The sequence below is a fragment of the Meleagris gallopavo genome, unplaced genomic scaffold (genome assembly GCF_905368555.1).
Source record: "Meleagris gallopavo unplaced genomic scaffold, MGAL_WU_HG_1.1 scaffold_1, whole genome shotgun sequence".
In the NCBI taxonomy this organism is placed as follows: domain Eukaryota; kingdom Metazoa; phylum Chordata; class Aves; order Galliformes; family Phasianidae; genus Meleagris; species Meleagris gallopavo.
Window position 1 is genome coordinate 164,833 of NW_028147015.1, and position 22,079 is coordinate 186,911.

General features: G+C 58.9%; 1 protein-coding gene across 3 annotated transcripts in view; it reads right to left on the bottom strand.

Moving 5' to 3' along the window:
* The window catches only part of SLC39A4 (solute carrier family 39 member 4), a 33,585-nt gene extending 11,956 nt beyond the window's left edge, over positions 1–21,629 (bottom strand). The window contains exons 1-5 of one of the 3 annotated variants that reach the window (XM_085215052.1): positions 21,233–21,628; positions 15,180–15,231; positions 15,109–15,143; positions 6,625–6,745; positions 1,501–1,673 (exon numbers count right to left, since the gene is read on the bottom strand). In XM_085215052.1, the coding sequence (XP_085071178.1) occupies positions 1,501–1,673; positions 6,625–6,745; positions 15,109–15,143; positions 15,180–15,231; positions 21,233–21,430 (579 nt within the window). In that variant the 5' untranslated portion in view covers positions 21,431–21,628. Of the gene's footprint in view, positions 1–1,500; positions 1,674–6,624; positions 6,746–15,108; positions 15,232–21,232 lie in introns of all 3 variants that reach the window. The other 2 variants (XM_085215051.1, XM_085215053.1) reach the window with 2 other exon arrangements.
* Between the last annotated feature and the right edge of the window lie 450 nt (positions 21,630–22,079).

Genomic DNA, 22,079 nt, shown 5'->3' on the forward strand with positions numbered 1-22,079 from the left:
GTGTGTGGTCATGTTGTGTCATGTGTGTGTCATGTATTGTGTGTGTCTGGTCATGTGTGTGGTCATGTGTGTGGTCATGTATGCAGTCGTGTGCTTGTGTGTGGTGTGGTCATTTATGTGGTCGTATGTGTGGTCATGTGTGTGTGGTCATGTATGTGGTCACATGTGATCATACATGTACTCATATGTGCATCTGGTCATGTATGTGGTCGTATGTACGTGGTTATACATGTAGTCATGGGTGTGTGGTCACATATGTGGTTACATGTGTGATCATACATGTGCTCATGTGTGTGTCTGGTCATGTATGTGGTTGTGTATGTGGTCGTTTGTGTGTGGTCGTATGTGTGTCTGGTCATGTATGTGGTCATTTATGTGGTCATGCACACCCCTGACCCCATGTATGACACACGTATGACACACGTATGACACACATATGACCCCCACATGTTCCCATCTGTGGCAGGAGGTGCAGCATGACCCCACACATGACCTCATACACACCCGTGACCACACATATGACACACCCATGACCTCACACACGTATGACACAACCCTGACCCCACGTATGACACACGTATGACCCACGTATGACCCCCACCTGCGGCAGGAGGTGCAGCATGACCCCACACATGACCACATACACCCCTAAGACCACACACACGACCACACCCATGACCTCACACACGTATGACACACCCCTGACCCCACGTATGACACACGTATGACACACATATGACCCCCACCTGCGGCAGGAGGTGCAGCATGACCCCACACATGACCACATACACCCCTAAGACCACACATATGACTACACCCATGACCTCACACACGTATGACACACCCCTGACCCAACGTATGACACACATATGACCCACGTATGACCCCCACCTGCGGCAGGAGGTGCAGCATGACCCCACACATGACCTCATACACCCCTAAGACCACGCACATGACCACACCCATGACCTCACACACGTATGACACACCCCTGACCCCACGTATGACACACGTATGACACACGTATGACACCGTATGGCCTTGTTAGTGAGGTGCAGCATGCTGCCCACACATGACCAGTAACACACCCCTAAGACCACGCGCACGACCACACCCATGACCTCACACACGTATGACACACCCCTGACCCCACGTATGACACACGTATGACACACGTATGACCCTGATGGGGAGTGCAGCATGACCCCACACATGACCACATACACCCCTAAGACCACGCACACGACCACACCCATGACCTCACACACATGACACACCCCTGACCCCACGTATGACACACGTATGACCACATACACGACCAGACACACCGTTGACCATACATATGACCACATGTATGACCTGTGGCCACACCAATGACCGCATACATGACCACACACGCCCCTGTGACCCCACATATGAGCACACCCTCGACCTCACCCGCCTACGGCACACCCCGTGACCCCACGTATGACACACGTATGACCCACGTATGACCCCCACCTGCGGCAGGAGGTGCAGCATTGCATCCCCGCTCAGAGCCCCGGCCCCCAGGGCCAGCAGGAGCTGCAGCAGCCCGCGTTGCATCGAAGGGCAGCGGCCGCAGAGCAGCAGAATGGAGCCCAGGGGGGCAGCGGCGGAGATCAGCAGAGTCGCAAGGACTGCAAGCAGGGAGCCTGCAATGGGGGGTTCAAAGGTCAAAGGTCAAAGGTCAAAGGTCAAAGGGCATAGGGCAAGGGTTAGGTGTGATGGGGCAGTGAGCATTGCATGAAGGGTCAGGGGCACCCCGTCACTAGCGGTGACCTTGCATGGGGGGGTCAGAGGTCAAGAGGTCAGGGGTCAGAGGTCAGGGGTAAAACACAATCATTGGTGGCCCTGCTATACGGGGTCAGGGGTCAAGAGGTCAGGGGTCAGAGGTCAGCTACAACCATTAGTGACCCTACTATAGCGGGTCAGAGGTGAAGAGTCAGGGGTCAGAGGTCAGGTACAACCATTAGTGACCCTACTATAGCGGGCCAGAGGTCAAGAGGTCAGGGGTCAGAGGTCAGGGGCAACCAACAACCATTAGTGACCCTACTATAGCGGGCCAGAGGTCAAGAGGTCAGGGGTCAGAGGTCAGGGGCAACCGACAACCATTAGTGGCCCTGCAATAGGGGATCGGGGGTCAAGAGGTCAGGGGTCAGAGGTCAGCTACAACCATTAGTGATCGGGGGTCGAGAGGTCAGGGGTCAGAGGTCAGGGGCAACTGACAACCATTAGTAACCCTGCTATAGGGGGTGAGGGATCAAGAGGTCAGGGGTACCCCACACCCAGTAGTGAGTTTGCAATGGGGTCAAGAGGTCAGGGGTCAGAGGTCATGGGCAACTGACAACCATTAGTAACCCTGCTATAGGGGGTGAGGGATCAAGAGGTCAGGGGTCAGAGGTCAGGGGCACCCCACACCCAGTAGTGAGTTTGCAATGGGGTCAAGAGGTCAGAATTCAGGGGCTCCCCTCCACCAGCAGAGACCCTAAAATGGGGAGGTCAGGGGTCAGGGGTCAAAGGTCAAGGGGTAAGGATTGCATGTCAGGGGTCACGGGGTCAGGGCTACCCATGGGCTGCAGTGAGCGTGCATGGGGGGTCAGGGGCGCCCCGTCACCAGTGATGACCTTGCCTGGGGGGTCAGAGGTCAAGAGGTCAGGGGTCAGAGGTCAGGGGCAACTGACAACCATTAGTGGCCCTGCTATAGGGGGTCAGGGGTCAAGAGGTCAGGGGTCAGAGGTCAGGGGCAACCGATAACCATTAGTGGCCCTGCTATAGGGGGTCAGAGGTCAAGAGGTCAGGGGTCAGAGGTCAGGGGCAACCGATAACCATTAGTGGCCCTGCTATAGGGGGTCAGAGGTCAAGAGGTCAGGGGTCAGAGGTCAGGGGCAACCGACAACCATTACTGGCCCTGCTATAGGGGGTCAGGGGTCAAGAGGTCAGGGGTCAGAGGTCAGCTAGAACCATAAGTGACTCTACTATAGCGGGTCAGGGGTCAAGAGGTCAGGGTCAGAGGTCAGCTACAACCATTAGTGACCCTGCTATAGGGGATCAGGGGTCGAGAGGTCAGGGGTCAGAGGTCAGGGGCAACCGACAACCATTAGTGACCCTGCTATAGGGGATCGAGGGTCGAGAGGTCAGGGGTCAGAGGTCAGCTACAACCATTAGTAACCCTGCTATAGGGGATCGGGGGTCGAGAGGTCAGGGGTCAGAGGTCAGGGGCACCCCACACCCAGTAGTGAGTTTGCAATGGGGTCAAGAGGTCAGAAGTCAGGGCTCCCCTCCACCAGCAGAGACCCTAAAATGGGGAGGTCAGGGGTCAGGGGTCAAAGGTCAAGGGGTAAGGATTGCGTGTCAGGGGTCACGGGGTCAGGGCTACCCATGGGCTGCAGTGAGCGTGCATGGGGGGTCAGGGGCGCCCCGTCACCAGTGGTGACCTTGCATGGGGGGTCAGGGGTCAAGAGGTCAGGGGTCAGAGGTCAGCTAGAACCATGAGTGACTCTACTATAGCGGGTCAGGGGTCAAGAGGTCAGGGGTCAGAGGTCAGCTACAACCATTAGTGACCCTGCTACAGAGGATCAGGGGTCGAGAGGTCAGGGGTCAGAGGTCAGGGGCAACCGACAACCATTAGTAACCCTGCTATAGGGGGTGGGCGGTCAAGAGGTCAGGGGTCAGAGGTCAGGGGCACCCCACACCCAGTAGTGACCCTACTATAGTGGGTCAGAGGTCAAGAGGTCAGGGGTGAGAGGTCAGCTACAACCATTAGTGACCCTGCTATAGGGGATCGGGGGTCAATAGGTCAGGGGTCAGAGGTCAGCTACAACTGTTAGTGACCCTATTATACGGTGTCAAGGATCAAGAGGTCAGGGGTCAGAGGTCAAGGGTAATCTACATTAGTGACCCTACTATAGGGGGCCGGGGATCAAGAGGTCAGGGGTCAGAGGTCAGGGGCAACCAACAAACATATTAATGACCGTACTATAGGGGATCAAGAGGTCAGGGGTCAGAGGTCAAAGGCAACCGACAACCATTGACCCCATAAACCATATAACCCCACTGACCACACATCCCTCCTGACCCCATAACCCCCCCGACCCCATAACCGACCCCGTAAACCCCCTCCTGACCCCATCACCCCCCCGACCCCATAACCGACCCCATAAACCCCCTCCTGACCCCATCACCCCCCCGACCCCATAAGCGACCCCATAAACCCCCTCCTGACCCCATAACCCCCCCGACCCCATAACCGACCCCGTAAACCCCCTCCTGACCCCATCACCACCCCGACCCCATAAGCGACCCCATAAACCCCCTCCTGACCCCATCACCCCCCGACCCATAAGCGACCCCATAAACCCCCTCCTGACCCCATACCCCCCCGACCCCATAAGCGACCCCATAAACCCCCTCCTGACCCCATCACCCCCCCGACCCCATAACCGACCCCATAAACTCCCTCCTGACCCCATCACCCCCCCGACCCCATAACCGACCCCATAAACCCCCTCCTGACCCCATAACCCCCCCGACCCCATAAGCGACCCCATAAACCCCCTCCTGACCCCATCACCCCCCCGACCCCATAACCGACCCCATAAACCCCCTCCTGACCCCATAACCCGCCCCGACCCATAAACCTACCTACCCAATAACCGACCCCATAAACCCCTCCTGACCCTCCATACGAACCCCTCTGACCCATACCCCCCACCATAACCGACCCATAACCTCTGACCATACCCCCCGACCCTGACCCCATAACCCCTCCTACCATACCGACCCCGTAAGACCAACCCCCTCCTGACCCCATCACCCCCCGACCCCATAAGCGACCCCATAAACCCCCTCCTGACCCCATCACCCCCCCGACCCCATAACCGACCCCATAAACCCCCTCCTGACCCCATCACCCCCCGACCCCATAAGCGACCCCATAAACCCTCCTACCCTCCGACCCCTACACTAACCCCTCTGACCCATAACCGACCCCACCATAAACCCCCTCCTGACCCCATACCCCCCGACCCCATAACCGACCCCATAAACCCCCTCCTGACCCCATAACCCCCCGACCCCATGACCCCATAAACCCCCTCCTGACCCCATACCCCCCCGACCCCATAACCGACCCATAAACCCCTCCTGACCCCATAACCCCCCGACCCCATAAGCGACCCATAAACCCCCTCCTGACCCCATAACCCCCCCGACCCATAACCGACCCGTAAACCCCCTCCTGACCCCATAACCCCCCCGACCCCATAACCGACCCCATAAACCCCCTCCTGACCCCATAACCCCCCCGACCCCATAACCGACCCCATAAACCCCTCCTGACCCCATAACCCCCCGACCCCATAACCAACCCATAAACCCCTCCTGACCCCATAACCCCCCCGACCCCATAACCGACCCCATAAACCCCCTCCTGACCCCAAAACCCCCCCGACCCCATAACCGACCCCATAAACCCCACCTCCTGACCCCATAACCCCCCCAACCCCATAACCGACCCCATAAACCCCCTCCTGACCCCATAACCCCCCCGACCCCATAACCGACCCCATAAACCCCCTCCTGACCCCATAACCCCCCGACCCCATAACCGACCCCGTAAACCCCCTCCTGACCCCATAACCCCCCGACCCCATAACCGACCCCGTAAACCCCCTCCTGACCCCAAAACCCCCCACCATAACGACCCCATAACCCCCTCTGACCATAACCCCCGACCCATAACCACCCATAAACTCCCTCCTGACCCCATAACCCCCCGACCCCATAACGACCCATAAACCCCCTCCTGACCCCATAACCCTCCGACCCATAACCGACCCCATAAACCCCTCTGACCCATAACCATAACCCCATACGACCCCGTAAACCCCCTCCTGACCCCATAACCCCTCCTGACCCCATCACCCCCGACCCATAACCGCCCATAAACCCTCCTGACCCATAACCCCCCGACCATAACGACCCCATAACCCCTCCTGACCCCATAACCCCACCCCATAACGACCCATAAATCACCCCTCCTGACCCCATAACACCCAACCCCCGACCCATAAACCGACCCATAAACCCCCTCCTGACCCCATAACCCCCGACCCCATAACCGACCCATAAACCCCCTCCTGACCCCATCCCCCCCGACCCCATAACGACCCCATAAACCCCTCCTGACCCCATAACCCCCGACCCTATAACCGACCCCATAAACCCTCTGACCCATCAACCAGACCCCATAACCGACCCGTAAACCCCCTCCTGACCCATAACCCCCCGACCCCATAACCAACCCATAAACCCCTCCTGACCCATCACCCCGACCCATAACCGACCCTAAACCCCTCCTGACCCATAACCCCCCGACCCCTAGAACGAAACCCTCGACCTAACCCGACCCCGTCCTGTAACCCCTCACCTAACCCCCGACCCATACGACCATAAACCCTTGACCCATACCCCACATACCGACCCCATACCCCTCCTGACCCCATAACCCCCCGACCCCATAACCGACCCCATAAACCCCCTCCTAACCCCATAAACCCCCCCGACCCCATAACCGACCCCATAAACCCCCATAACCCCACTCACGGTGCAGGACGCTCAGCTCCGTTCTCGTTTCCGTCCCATTGCCGGTCCCATTGCTGACCCCATAGTCGACCCCATTGGTGACCCCATAAGCGGCCCCATAGTCGACCCCATAACGCGACCCCTATATGGGGGCAGGGGGGTTATTTGGGGTCGGGGAGGATTTGGGGTCAGGGGGTTATATGGGGTCGGGGGGGGATATGGGGTCAGGGGGGTTGTATGGGGTCGGGGGGGGATATGGGGTTAAGGGGGTTATATGGGGTCAGGGGAGGATATGGGGTCAGGGAGGATATGGGGTCAGGGGGGTTGTATGGGGTCGGGGGCGGATATGGGGTCAGGGGGGTTGTATGGGATTAGGGGTGGGATATGGGGTTGGAGGGGGTTATATGGGGTCAGGGGGTTATATGGGGTCGGGGAGGATATGGGGTCAGGGAGGGATATGGGGTCAGAGGGGATTATATGGGGTCAGGGGGAGATATGGGGTCAGGGGGGTTATATGGGGTCGGGGGGGGATATGGTGACCCCATAGTCGACCCCATTGGTGACCCCATAGGCGGCCCCATAGCTCGATCCCTATATAGGGTCAGGAGGATTATATGGGGTCGGGGGGATTATATGGGGTCGGGGGGATTATATGGGGTCGGGTGGCAGATATGGGATCAGGGGTGGGATATGGGGTCGGGCGGTTATATGGGATGAGGGGAGGTTATATGGGGTCAGGGATGGATATGGGGTCAGGGCGGTTGTATGGGTTGGGGGGGGATATGGTGACCCCATTGTCGACCCCATTGATGACCCCACAGTCGACCCCATTGGTGACCCCAAAGGCAGCCCCATAGGCGGCCCTATAGGCAGCCCCATAACGCGACCCCTATATGGGGGCAGGGGGGTTATTTGGGGTCGGGGAGGATATGGGGTCAGGGGGTTATATGGGGTCGGGGAGGGGATATGGGGTCAGGGGGGTTGTATGGGATCGGGGGCGGATATGGGGTCAGGGGGGTCGTATGGGATTAGGGGTGGGATATGGGGTTGGAGGGGGTTATATGGGGTCAGGGATGGATATGGGGTCAGGGGGGTTGTATGGGGTCAGGGCGGGGATACGGTGACCCATAGACGACCCCATTGCTGGCCCCACAGTCGACCCCATTGCTGACCCCATAGGCGGCCCCATAGCGTGATTCCTATATGGGGGCAGGGGGTTATTTGGGGTCAGGGGAGGATATGGGGTCGGGAGGGGATATGGGGTCGGGGGAGGGTTATGGGGTCAGGATGGGATATGGTGTCAGGGGGTGGGATATGGGGTTGGGGGATATGGGGTCAGGGGGTTATATGGGGTCGGGGAGTTATATGGGGTCGGGGGGGGATATGGTGACCCCACAATCGACCCCATTGCTGACCCCATAAGCGGCCCCATAGTCGACCCCATAACGCGACCCCTATATGGGGCAGGGGGTTATTTGGGGTCGGGGAGGATTTGGGGTCAGGGGGTTATATGGGGTGGGGGGGTTCTATGGGGTCAGGGGGGTTGTATGGGGTTAGGGGTGGGATATGGGGTTGGAGGGGGTTATATAGGGTCAGGGGGGAATATGGGGTCAGGGGGGGAATATGGGGTCAGGGGGGATTATATGGGGTCAGGGGGAGATATGGGGTCAGGGGAATTATATGGGGTCAGGGGGGAATATGGGGTCGGGGGGGATATGGGGTCAGGGGGTTGTATGGGGTTATGGGTGGGATATGGGGTTGGAGGGGGTTATATGGGGTCAGGGGGTTATATAGGGTCAGGGGGAATATGGGGTCGGGGGGGATATGGGGTCAGAGGGATTATATGGGGTCAGGGGGAGATATGGGGTCAGGGGGGTTATATGGGGTCGGGGGGGGATATGGTGACCCCATAGTCGACCCCATTGGTGACCCATAGGCGGCCCATAGCTCGATCCTATATAGGGTCAGGAGGATTATATGGGGTCGGGGGGATATGGGGTCGGGGGGCAGATATGGGGTCGGGTGGCAGATATGGGATCAGGGGTGGGATATGGGGTCGGGCGGTTATATGGGATGAGGGGAGGTTATATGGGGTCAGGGAGGGATATGGGGTCAGGGGGGTTGTATGGGGTCGGGGGGGGATATGGTGACCCCATTGTCGACCCCATTGATGACCCCACAGTCGACCCATTGGTGACCCCAAAGGCAGCCCCATAGGCGGCCCTATAGGCAGCCCCATAACGCGACCCTATATGGGGGCAGGGGGGTTATTTGGGGTTGGGGAGGATATGGGGTCAGGGGGTTATATGGGGTCGGGGAGGGGATATGGGGTTAAGGGGGTTGTATGGGATTAGGGGTGGGATATGGGGTTGGAGGGGGTTATATGGGGTCAGGGGGTTATATAGGGTCAGGGGGGATATGGGGTCAGGGGGGATATGGGGTCAGAGGGGATTATATGGGGTCAGGGGGAGATATGGGGTCAGGGGGGTTATATGGGGTCAGGGGGAGATATGGGGTCAGAGGGGATTATATGGGGTCAGGGGGAGATATGGGGTCAGGGGGGTTATATGGGGTCGGGGGGGGATATGGTGACCCCATAGTCGACCCCATTGGTGACCCATAGGCGGCCCCATAGCTCGATCCCTATATAGGGTCAGGAGGATTATATGGGGTCGGGGGGATATGGGGTCGGGGGGATTATATGGGGTCGGGTGGCAGATATGGGATCAGGGGTGGGATATGGGGTCGGGCGGTTATATGGGATGAGGGGAGGTTATATGGGGTCAGGGATGGATATGGGCTCAGGGGGGTTGTATGGGGTCGGGGGGGGATATGGTGACCCCATTGTCGACCCCATTGATGACCCCACAGTCGACCCCATTGGTGACTCCAAAGGCAGCCCCATAGGCGGCCCTATAGGCGGCCCCATAACGCGACCCCTATATGGGGGCAGGGGGGTTATTTGGGGTCGGGGAGGATATGGGGTCAGGGGGTTATATGGGGTCGGGGGCGGATATGGGGTTAAGGGGGTTGTATGGGGTTAAGGGTGGGATATGGGGTTGGAGGGGGTTATATGGGGTCGGGGGGTTATATAGGGTCAGGGGGGAATATGGGGTCGGGGGGGATATGGGGTCAGAGGGGATTATATGGGGTCAGGGGGAGATATGGGGTCAGGGGGGATTATATGGGGTCAGGGGGAGATATGGGGTCAGGGGGAATTATATGGGGTCAGGGGGGAATATGGGGTCGGGGGGGATATGGGGTCAGGGGGGTTGTATGGGGTTATGGGTGGGATATGGGGTTGGAGGGGGTTATATGGGGTCAGGGGGTTATATAGGGTCAGGGGGGAATATGGGGTCGGGGGGGATATGGGGTCAGAGGGGATTATATGGGGTCAGGGGGAGATATGGGGTCAGGGGGGATTATATGGGGTCAGGGGGAGATATGGGGTCAGGGGGAATTATATGGGGTCAGGGGGGAATATGGGGTCGGGGGGATATGGGGTCAGGGGGTTGTATGGGGTTATGGGTGGGATATGGGGTTGGAGGGGGTTATATGGGGTCAGGGGGTTATATAGGGTCAGGGGGGAATATGGGGTCGGGGGGGATATGGGGTCAGAGGGGATTATATGGGGTCAGGGGGAGTATGGGGTCAGGGGGGTTATATGGGGTCGGGGGGGGATATGGTGACCCCATAGTCGACCCCATTGGTGACCCCATAGGCGGCCCCATAGCTCGATCCCTATATAGGGTCAGGAGGATTATATGGGGTCGGGGGGATTATATGGGGTCGGGGGGATTATATGGGGTCGGGGGGCAGATATGGGGTCGGGTGGCAGATATGGGATCAGGGGTGGGATATGGGGTCGGGCGGTTATATGGGATGGGGAGGTTATATGGGGTCAGGGAGGGATATGGGGTCAGGGGGGTTGTATGGGGTCGGGGGGGGATATGGTGACCCCATTGTCGACCCCATTGATGACCCCAAAGGCAGCCCCATAGGCGGCCCCATAGTCGACCCCATAACGCGACCCCTATATGGGGGCAGGGGGGTTATTTGGGGTTGGGGAGGATATGGGGTCAGGGGGTTATATGGGGTCGGGGGCGGATATGGGGACAGGGGGGTCGTATGGGATTAGGGGTGGGATATGGGGTTGGAGGGGTTTATATGGGGTCAGGGGAGGATATGGGGTGGGGGGGGATATGGGGTCAGGGAGGGATATGGGGTCAGGGGGTTGTATGGGGTCAGGGCGGGGATACGGTGACCCCATAGACGACCCCATTGCTGACCCCACAGTCGACCCCATTGCTGACCCCATAGGCGGCCCCATAGCGTGATCCCTATATGGGGGCAGGGGGGTTATTTGGGGTCAGGGGAGGATATGGGGTCGGGAGGGGATATGGGGTCGGGGGAGGGTTATGGGGTCAGGATGGGATATGGGGTCAGGGGGTGGGATATGGGGTTGGGGGATATGGGGTCAGGGGGTTATATGGGGTCGGGGAGTTATATGGGGTCGGGGGGGGATATGGTGACCCCACAATCGACCCCATTGCTGACCCCATAAGCGGCCCCATAGTCGACCCCATAACGCGACCCCTATATGGGGGCAGGGGGGTTATTTGGGGTCGGGGAGGATTTGGGGTCAGGGGGTTATATGGGGTGGGGGGGTTCTATGGGTTAGGGGGTTGTATGGGGTTATGGGTGGGATATGGGGTTAAGGGGTTATATGGGGTCAGGGGGTTATATAGGGTTAGGGGGGAATATGGGGTCAGGGGGGATATGGGGTCAGGGGGGTTATATGGGGTCAGGGGGAGATATGAGGTCAGGGGGGTTATATGGGGTCCGGGGGGGGATATGGTGACCCCATAGTCGACCCCATTGGTGACCCCATAGGCGGCCCCATAGCTCGATCCCTATATAGGGTCAGGAGGATTATATGGGGTCGGGGGGATTATATGGGGTCGGGGGCAGATATGGGGTCGGGTGGCAGATATGGGATCAGGGGTGGGATATGGGGTCGGGTGGTTATATGGGATGAGGGGAGGTTATATGGGGTCAGGGAGGGATACGGTGACCCCATAGCTGACCCCATTGCTGACCCCACAGTCGACCCCATTGCTGACCCCATAGGCGGCCCCATAGGCGGCCCCATAGGCAGCCCCATAGCGTGATCCCTATATGGGGGCAGGGGGGTTATTTGGGGTCGGGGAGGATATGGGGTCAGGGGGTTATATGGGGTCGGGGGCGGATATGGGGTCGGGAGGGGATATGGGGTCGGGGGAGGGTTATGGGTCAGGATGGGATATGGTGTCAGGGGTGGGATATGGGGTTGGGGGATATGGGGTCAGGGGGTTATATGGGGTCAGGGGGTTGTATGGGGTCGGGGGGGATACGGTGATCCCATAGACGACCCATTGCTGACCCCATAGTCGGCCCCATAGTCGACCCCATAACGCGACCCCTATATGGGGGCAGGGGGGTTATTTGGGGTTGGGGAAGATTTGGGGTCAGGGGGTTATATGGGGTGGGGGGTTCTATGGGGTTAGGGGGTTGTATGGGGTTATGGGTGGGATATGGGGTTGGAGGGGGTTATATGGGGTCAGGGGGTTATATAGGGTCAGGGGGGAATATGGGGTGGGGGGGATTATATGGGGTCAGGGGGAGATATGGGTCAGGGGGTTATATGGGGTCGGGGGAGAATATGGGGTTGAGGGGGGGGATATGGTGACCCCATAGCCGACCCCATTGCTGACCCCATAGGCAGCTCCATAGTCGGCCCTATAGGCGGCCCCATAGCGCGACCCCTATATGGGGGCAGGGGGGTTATTGGGGTTCTGGAGGATATGGGGTCAGGAGGGGATATGGGGTCAGGGGGGTTGTATGGGGTCGGGGGAATATGGGTTCGGGGGTGGTTATATGGGATCGGGGGGTTATATGGGGTTGGGGGGGATATAGTGACCCCATAGCTGACCCCATTGCTGACCCCATAGCTGACCCCACTGCTGACCCCAAAGGCGGCCCCATAGTCAGCCCTATAGGTGGCCCCATAGCGCGATCCCTATATGGGGCAGGGGGTTATTTGGGGTCGGGGGGGTTATTTGGGGTCGGGGGGATATAGGGTCGGGGGGCGCATATGGGATCGGGGGGTTATATGGGATCGGGGGGGGATATGGTGACCCCATAGCTGACCCCATTGCTGACCCCAAAGGCGGCCCCATAGTCGGCCCTATAGGCGGCCCCATAGTGTGATGCCTATATGGGGGCAGGGGGGTTATTTGGGGTCGGGGGGGATATAGGGTCGGGGGGCGCATACGGGGTCAGGAGTGAGATATGGGGTTGGAGAGTGTTATATGGGGTCGGGGGGATATGGGGTCAGGGGTGGTTATATGGGGTCCGGGATGGGTTATGGGGTCAGGGGGGTTATTTGGGGTCGGGGGATATGGGGTTGGGGGGGGATATGGGATTGGGGGGTTATATGGGGTCAGGGGGTTATATATGGGGTCGGGGGGGGGATGTGGTGACCCCATAGCTGACCCCATTGCTGACCCCAAAGGCGGCCCCATAGTCAGCCCTATAGGCGGCCCCATAGTGTGACGCCTATATGGGGGCAGGGGGTTATTTGGGGTCGGGGGGATATAGGGTCGGGGGGCGCATACGGGGTCAGGAGTGAGATATGGGGTCGGAGAGTGTTATATGGGGTCGGGGGGATATGGGGTCAGGGGTGGTTATATGGGGTCAGGGAGGGATATGGGGTCAGGGGGGTTATTTAGGGTCGGGGGGATATGGGGTTGGGGGGGGATATGGGATTGGGGGTTATATGGGGTCAGGGGGTTATATGGGGTCGGGGGGGGGATGTGGTGACCCCATAGCCGACCCCATTGCTGACCCCATAGGTGGCCCCATAGTCGGCCCTATAGGTGGCCCCATAGTGTGACGCCTATATGGGGGCAGGGGGGTTATTTGGGGTCGGGGGGGATATAGGGTCGGGGGGCGCATACGGGGTCAGGAGTGAGATATGGGGTCGGAGAGTGTTATATGGGGTCGGGGGGATATGGGGTCAGGGGTGGTTATATGGGGTCTGGGATGGGTTATGGGGTCAGGGGGGTTATTTAGGGTCAAGGGGGATATGGGGTTGGGGTAGATAAAGGATTGGGGGGTTTTATGGGGTCAGGGGGTTATATGGGGTCGGGGGGGGGATGTGGTGACCCCATAGCCGACCCCATTGCTGACCCCACAGGCGGCCCCATAGTCGGCCCTATAGGCGGCCCCATAGTGTGACGCCTATATGGGGGCAGGGGGGTTATTTGGGGTCGGGGGGATATAGGGTCGGGGGGCGCATACGGGGTCAGGAGTGAGATATGGGGTCGGAGAGTGTTATATGGGGTCAGGGGGATATGGGGTCAGGGGTGGTTATATGGGGTCTGGGATGGGTTATGGGGTCAGGGGGGTTATTTGGGGTCAAGGGGGATATGGGGTTGGGGTAGATAAAGGATTGGGGGGTTTTATGGGGTCAGGGGGTTATATGGGGTCGGGGGGGGATGTGGTGACCCCATAGCCGACCCCATTGCTGACCCCATAGGCGGCCCCATAGTCGGCCCTATAGGTGGCCCCATAGTGTGATGCCTATATGGGGGCAGGGGGGTTATGTGGGGTCGGGGGGCAGATATGGGGTCAGCGGTGGGATATGGGGTCAGGACGGGATATGGGGTCGGGGGGATATGGGGTCGGGGTGGTTATATGGGGTCAGGGAGGGATATGGGATCGGGGAGGGTATGGGGTCAGGGGGGAAATGGGGTCGGGGGGGGATATGGGGACAGGGGTGGATATGGGGTCGGGGGGGGATATGGGGTCGGGGGGTCGGGGGGATATAGGGTGAGGGGATTATATGGGATTGGGGGTTATATGGGGTCAGGGGGGATATGGGGTCAGAAGGGGGTTATATGGGGTCGGGGGGATTCTATGGGGTCGGGGGGGGGGATATGGGGTTGGGGGAGAAATATGGGGACAGGGAGATATGGGCCCCCACTGACCCCACAGATGCCCCACTCACCCCATAAATGCCACCCCTGCCCCATAGATGCCCCCACTGACCCCATAAGTGCCCCCCCACCCCATAAGTTCTCCCACTCACCCCATAAGTGCCTCCGTCCCACAGATGCCCCCACTGACCCCATAAGTACCCCCGCACCCCATAAATGCCCCCACTGACCCCATAAGTGCCTCCCCACCCCATAAATAATCCCACTCACCCATAAATGCCCCCCACTCCATAAGTTCTCCCACTCACCCCATAAGTGCCTCCCCACCCCATAAATGACCCCACTGACCCCATAAGTGCCCCCCCACCCCATAGATTCCCCACTGACCCCATAAGTGCCCCCACCCCATAAATGATCCCACTGACCCTATAAGTGCCCCCCCACCCCGTAGATTCCCCCACTCACCCCATAAGTGCCCCCACTGACCCCATAAGTGCCTCCCCACCCCATAAATGCCCCCACTCACCCCATCAATCACATTTGTGGGGTCAGTATCATTTTTGGGGTCGGTGACGTTTATGGGGTCGGTGACGTTTGTGGGGTCGATGACGTTTATGGGGTCGGTGACGTTTGTGGGGTCGATGCCACCCTGGGGTTCAACGACATGGAGGTGGCTGTTATGGGGTCAGGGGTTATGGGATTATGGGGTGTGGGGGTATGGGGTTAGGGGGTTATGGGGTCTGGAATTATGGGGTTATGGGGCTTATGGGATTATGGGGTGTGGGATTATGGGGGGTTATGGGATTATGGGGTGTGGGGTTATGGGGTTATGGGGTCTGGAGTTATGGGATTATGGGGGTTATGGGATTATGGGGTGTGGGGTTATGGGGTCTGGAGTTATGGGGTTATGGGGCTTATGGGATTATGGGGTGTGGGGTTGTGGGGTTATGGGGTTTGGAGTTATGGGGTTATGGGGGTTATGGGATTATGGGGTGTGGGGTTATGGGTTTATGGGGTTATGGGGTTATGGGGTCTGGAGTTATGGGATTATGGGGGGTTATGGGATTATGGGGTGAGGGGTTATGGGGTTATGGGGTTTGGAGCTATGGGGCTTATGGGATTATGGGGTGAGGGGTTATGGGGTTATGGGGTTATGAGGTTATGGGGTCTGGAGTTATGGGGTTATGGGGCTTATGGGATTATGGGTGTGGGGTTATGGGGTCTGGAGTTATGGGGCCTGGGGTTATGGGGTTATGGGTCTTATGGGATTATGGGGTGTGGGGTTATGGGGTTATGGGGTTATGGGGTTATGGGGTCTGGAGTTATGGGGTTATGGGCTTATGGGATTATGGGGTTATGGGGTTATGGGTCTTATGGGATTATGGGGTGTGGGGTTATGGGGTTATGGGGTTATGGGGTTATGGGGTCTGGAGTTATGGGGTTATGGGGCTTATGGGATTATGGGGTGTGGGGTTATGGGGTTATGGGGGTTATGGGGTCTGGGGTTATGGGGTGTGGGGTTATGAAGTTATGGGGTTATGGGGTCTGGAGTTATGGGGTTATGGGGCTTATGGGATTATGGGGTGTGGGGTTATGGGGTTATGGGTCTGGAGTTATGGGGTTATGGGGGTTATGGGATTATGGGGTTATGGGTTATGGGGTTATGGGGTCTGGATTTATGGGGTTGTGGGGGTTATGGGATTATGGGGTGTGGGGTTATGGGGTTATGGGGGTTATGGGGTCTGGGGTTATGGGGTGTGGGGTTATGAGTTATGGGGTATGGGTTTGGAGTTATGGGGGTTATGGGGTCTGGGGTTATGGGTGTGGGGTTATGAAGTTATGGGGTTATGGGGTTTGGAGTTATGGGGTTATGGGGGTTATGGGATTATGGGGTGTGGGGTTATGTGGTTATGGGGTCTGGAGTTATGGGGTTATGGGGCTTATGGGATTATGGGGTGTGGGGTTATGGGGGTTATGGGGTCTGGAGTTATGGGGTTATGGGGGGTTATGGGATTATGGGGTGTGAGGTTATGGGGTCTGGAGTTATGGGGCCTGGGGTTATGGGGTTATCGGTTTTATGGGATTATGGGTTGTGGGGTTATGGGGTTATGGGGGTTATGGGTCTGGGGTTATGGGGTGTGGGGTTATGAAGTTATGGGGTTATGGGTGTGGGGTTATGGGGTTATAGGATTATGGAGTATGGGGATGTGGGGTTATGGGGTGTGGGGATGTGGGGTTGTGGGTTATGGGTCTGGAGTTATGGGGCCTGGGTTTATGGGGTATCGGGATGTGGGGTTATGGGATTATGGGGTGTGGGGTGATTATGTGGGTTGGGATGTGGGGTTGTGGGTTTATGGGGTCTGGAGTTATGGGGCCTGGGTTTATGGGGTATCGGGATGTGGGGTTATGGGATTATGGGGTGTGGGGTTATGGGGTGTGGGGATGGGTGTGGGTTATGTGGGGTTATGGGTGTTTCGGGTGTGGGGTTATGGGGTTATGGGGTTGGGTTATGGGGTGCGGGGATGTGGGTGTTGGGGTTATGGGGTGTGGTATGGATGATTGGGGTTATGGGGTTATGGGGTTATGGGTCTGGAGTTATGGGGCCTGGGTTATGGGGTTATGGGGTTATGGGGTATCGGGATGTAGGGAGCCATAGAGACCCATAGGGTGCCATAGGGACCCATTAGGACCCATAAGGACCCATAGAATGCCATAAGGACCCATAGGGTGCCATAAGGACATAGTGCCATAGGGACTCATAGGGTGCCATAGGGACCCATAAGGACCCATAGGGTGCCATGGACCCATAGAGACCCATAGGGTGCCATAGGGACCCATTCAGGACCCATAGGGTGCCATGAAGCCCACAGGACCCATAGGGTGCCACAAGGACCCATAAGGACCCATAGGGTGCCACAGGGACCCATAGGGTGCCATAGGGCCGTAAGGACCCATAGGATTGCCCAGGGTGCCATAGGGTGCCATAGGGGCCATAGAGACCCATAGGGTGCCACAGGGACCCATAGGGTGCCATAGGGACGCATAAGGACCCATAGGGTGCCATAGGGACCCATAAGGACCCATAGGGTGCCACAGGGACCCATAGGGTGCCATAAGGACCATAGGGTGCCACAGGGACCCATAGGGACACCATAGGGTGCCATAAGGCCCACAGGGACCCATAGGGTGCCACAGGGACCCATAAGGACCCATAGGACCATTAGGACCCATAGGGCCCATAGAGGCCATAGGGACCCATAGGGACCCATAGTGTGCCACAGGGACCCATTAGGACCCATAGGGACCATAGGACCCATAGGGCCATGAGTAGGGACCCATAGGGTAGCCATAGAGGACCCATGGGTGCCACAGGGACCCACAGGGACCCATAAGGACCATAGGGCCAAAGGACCCATAGTGGTGCCATAGGGACCCATAGGACCCATAGGGTGCCATAGGGACCCGTAAGGATCCATAGGGTGCCATCAGGGACCCATGGGTGCCATAGGGACCATAGGGACCCATAGGGTGCCACAGGGACCCTAGGGTGCCATAGGGACCCATAGAGACCCATAGGGTGCCACAGGGACCCATAGGGTGCCATAGGGACCCATAGGACCCATAGGGTGCCATGAGGACCCATAGGTGCCATAGGGACCCATAAGGGACCCATAGGGTGCCATAGGACCCATAGTGTGCCATAGGGACCCATTAGGACCCATAGGGTACCATAGGGACCCATTAGGACCCATAGGGTGGCATGAAGTCCCACAGGGACCCATAGGGTGCCACAGGGGCCCATAAGGACCCATAGGGTGCCACAGGGACCCATAGGGTGCCATAGGAACCCATAAGGACCCATAGGGTGCCACAGGGACCATGGGGTGCCATAGGGTGCCGTAAGGACCATAGGGTGCCACAGGGATCCATAGGGTGCCATAGGGTGCCACAGGGACCCATAGAGTCCCATAGGGTGCCACAGGGACCCATAAGGACCCACAGGGACCCATAGGGTGCCATAGGGACCCATAGGGACCCATAGGGTGCCATAAGGACCCATTAGGACCCATAGGGTGCCATAGAGACCCATAGGGTGCCATGAGGTCCCACAGGGACCGATAGGCTGCCAAGGGAGCCATAGGGTGCCACAGGGACCCATAGGGACCCGTAAGGACCCATAGGGTGCCATAGGGAGCCATAGGACCCATAGGGTGCCATAGGGACCCATTAGGACCCATAGGGACCATAAGGACCATAGGGTGCCATAGGGTGCCATAAGGACACATGGGGTGCCATAGAGACCCATAGGGTGCCATAGGGACCCTTTAGGACCCATAGGGACCCATAAGGACCCATAGGGTGCCATAGGGCCATAAGGACCCATGGGGTGCCATGAGGTCCCACAGGGACCCATAGGGGCCACAGGGACCCATAGGGACCCATAGGGTGCCATAGGGACCTATAGGACCCTTAGGGTGCCATAGGGAGCCATAAGGACCCTAGGGTGCCACAGGGACCATAGGGTACCATAAGGACCCATAAGGACCCATAGGGTGCCATAGGGACCCATAAGGGACCATAGGGTGCCATAAGGACTCATAGGGTGCCACAGGGACCCATAGGGACCCATAGGGTGCCATAAGGACTCATAGGGTGCCACAGGGACCCATAGGGACCCATAGGGTGCCATAAGGTCCCACAGGGACCCATAGGGTGCCACAGGGACCCATAAGGACCCATAGGGAGCCATAGGGACCCATAGGGACCCATAGGGTGCCATAGGGACCCATTAGGACCCATAGGGTGCCATAGGGACCCATAAGGATCCACAGGATGCCACAGGGAGCCATAGGGTGCCATAGGGACCATAAGGACCCATAGGGTGCCACAGGGAGCCATAGGGTGCCATAGGGACCCATTAGGACCCATAGGGTGCCAGCCAGGGACCATAAGGACCCATAGGGTGCCGTAAGGACCCATAGGGTGCCATAGGGTGCCATAAGGACCCATAGGGTGCCATAGGGACCCATAAGGACCCATAGGGTGCCACAGGGACCCATAGGCTGCCACAGGGACCCATAGGGTGCCATAGGGACCCATAGGACCCATAGGGTGCCACAGGGACCCATAAGGACCCATAGGGTGCCGTAAGGACCCATAGGGTGCCATAGGGTGCCATAGAGACCCATAGGGTGCCATGAGGTCCCACAGGGACCCATAGGGTGCCATAGGGACCCACAGGGACCCATGGGGGCCACAGGGACCCATAGGGTGCCATAAGGACTCATAGGGTGCCACAGGGACCCATAGGGACCCATAGGGTGCCATAGAGACCCATGGGGTGCCATGAGGACCCACAGGGACCCATAGGGTGCCATAGGGACCCATAAGGACCCATAGGGTGCCACAGGGACCCATTAGGACCCATAGGGTGCCATAGAGACCCATGGGGTGCCATGAGGACCACAGGGACCCATAGGGTGCCATAGGGACCCATAAGGACCCATAGGGTGCCATAAGGACCCATAGGGTGCCACAGGGACCCATAAGGACCCATAGGGTGCCACAGGGACCCATAGGCTGCCACAGGGACCCATAAGGTGCCATAGGAACCCATAGGGACCCATAGGGTGCCACAGGGACCCATAAGGACCCATAGGGTGCCGTAAGGACCCATAGGGTGCCATAGGGACCCATAGGGACCCACAGGGACCCATACGGACCCATAGGGACCCATAAGGACCCATAGGGTGCCATGAGGTCCCACAGGGACCCATAGGGACCCGTAAGGACCCATAGGGTGCCACAGGGACCCATAGGGTGCCATAGGGACCCGTAAGGACCCATAGGGTGCCATAGGGACCCATAGAGACCCATATTGTGCCATAGGGTGCCATAGGGACCCATAAGGACCCATAGGGACCCATAAGGACCCATAGGGTGCCATAGGGTGCCATAAGGACCCATGGGGTGCCATGAGGTCCCACAGGGACCCATAGGCTGCCACAGGGACCCATAGGGTGCCATAGGGACCCTAGGGACCCATAAGGATCCACAGGATGCCAAAGGGACGATAGGGTGCACAGGGACCCATAAGACCCATAGCGTGCCATAGGAACCCATAAGGGCCCATAGGGTGCCATAGGGACCCATAAGGACCATAGGGTGCCATAGGACCAGAAGGACCCATAGGGAGCCATAGGGACCCATAGGGACCCATAGGGTGCCACAGGGACCCATAGGGTGCCGTAAGGACCCATAGGGACCCATAGGGTGCCATAGGGACCCATTAGGACCCATAGGGTGCCATAGAGACCCATAGGGTGCCATGAGGTCCCACAGGGACCCATAGGGTGCCATAAGGACCCATAGGGTGCCATAGTAACCCATTAGGACCCATAGGGTGCCATGAGGACCCATAGGGTGCCACAGGGACCCATAAGGACCCATAGGGTGCCACAGGGACCCATAAGGACCCATGGGTGCCATAGGGACCCACAGGGACCCATAGGCTGCCGCAGGCACCCGTGCGGCTCCGTAGTCCACCCTTGGGTGCCATAAGGAAGCTCTTCGCTCCTCGCCTCTCCCCGGCGCTGCCGGAATTTGCCCCCGTCCGCCTCCCCACCCCTTTTTCTCCGCACGGCGCTCACCTCTCCGCACGGCACAGCGCTGCCCTGCGCCCGGCACCCGGCCTTCCCCACGAGGTTCCCGCTCCCGCCATCGCCGCCGCCCGACGCCATCGCCGGCACCGCGGCACCCATCGTCACCGGCACCCATCCCTCCTTCGCCGTCGGCACCCAAACCGGAATCGCCAGCATCGCCAGCGTCGCCAACCACGGGCTTCTCATGGCTGCGAAGGAAGCGGGGGGAAGAAAGGGGGGGGGAAAAAGAGGCGACGGGGAGCCCTGTGACGCCCTAAAATGGCACCCGAAGGGCACCCAAGGGTGACCTGAGGGCCACCCGAGTGTCACCCCGTATGGCAGCCGGCTGCCGGTGACGCCGTGGGGCTGTAAAATTGCCCCGGCACGGCGGTGATTGGCTGCAGATTGCGCCGGGTTAACCATTCTCAGGGTTCGCCCCGTGGGGAATGGGAGCACCCATGGGTGCTGGGAGCCCACCTGTAGGGTGACGCTGCCCCTACGGGTGGTGGGAGGCCCACCTTTGGGTGCCGTCGTCACCCCACTGTCCCACGATTGTCGCAATTTCTGCTTTGGGCCATTGGGATGGGAGCAGGGAGCACCCATGGGTGCTGGGCTGACCGTACGGTGCTCAGAGCACCCATGGGTGCTGGGAGCCCCCCTGTAGGGTGACGCTGCCCCTATGGGTGCTGGGAGGCCCAGCTTTGGGTGCCGTCGTCACCCCACTGTCCCACGATTGTCGCAATTTCTGCTTTGGGCCATAGGGATGGGAGCAGGGAGCACCCATGGGTGCTGGGCTGACCGTACGGTGCTCAGAGCACCCATGGGTGCTGGGAGCCCACCTGTAGGGTGACGCTGC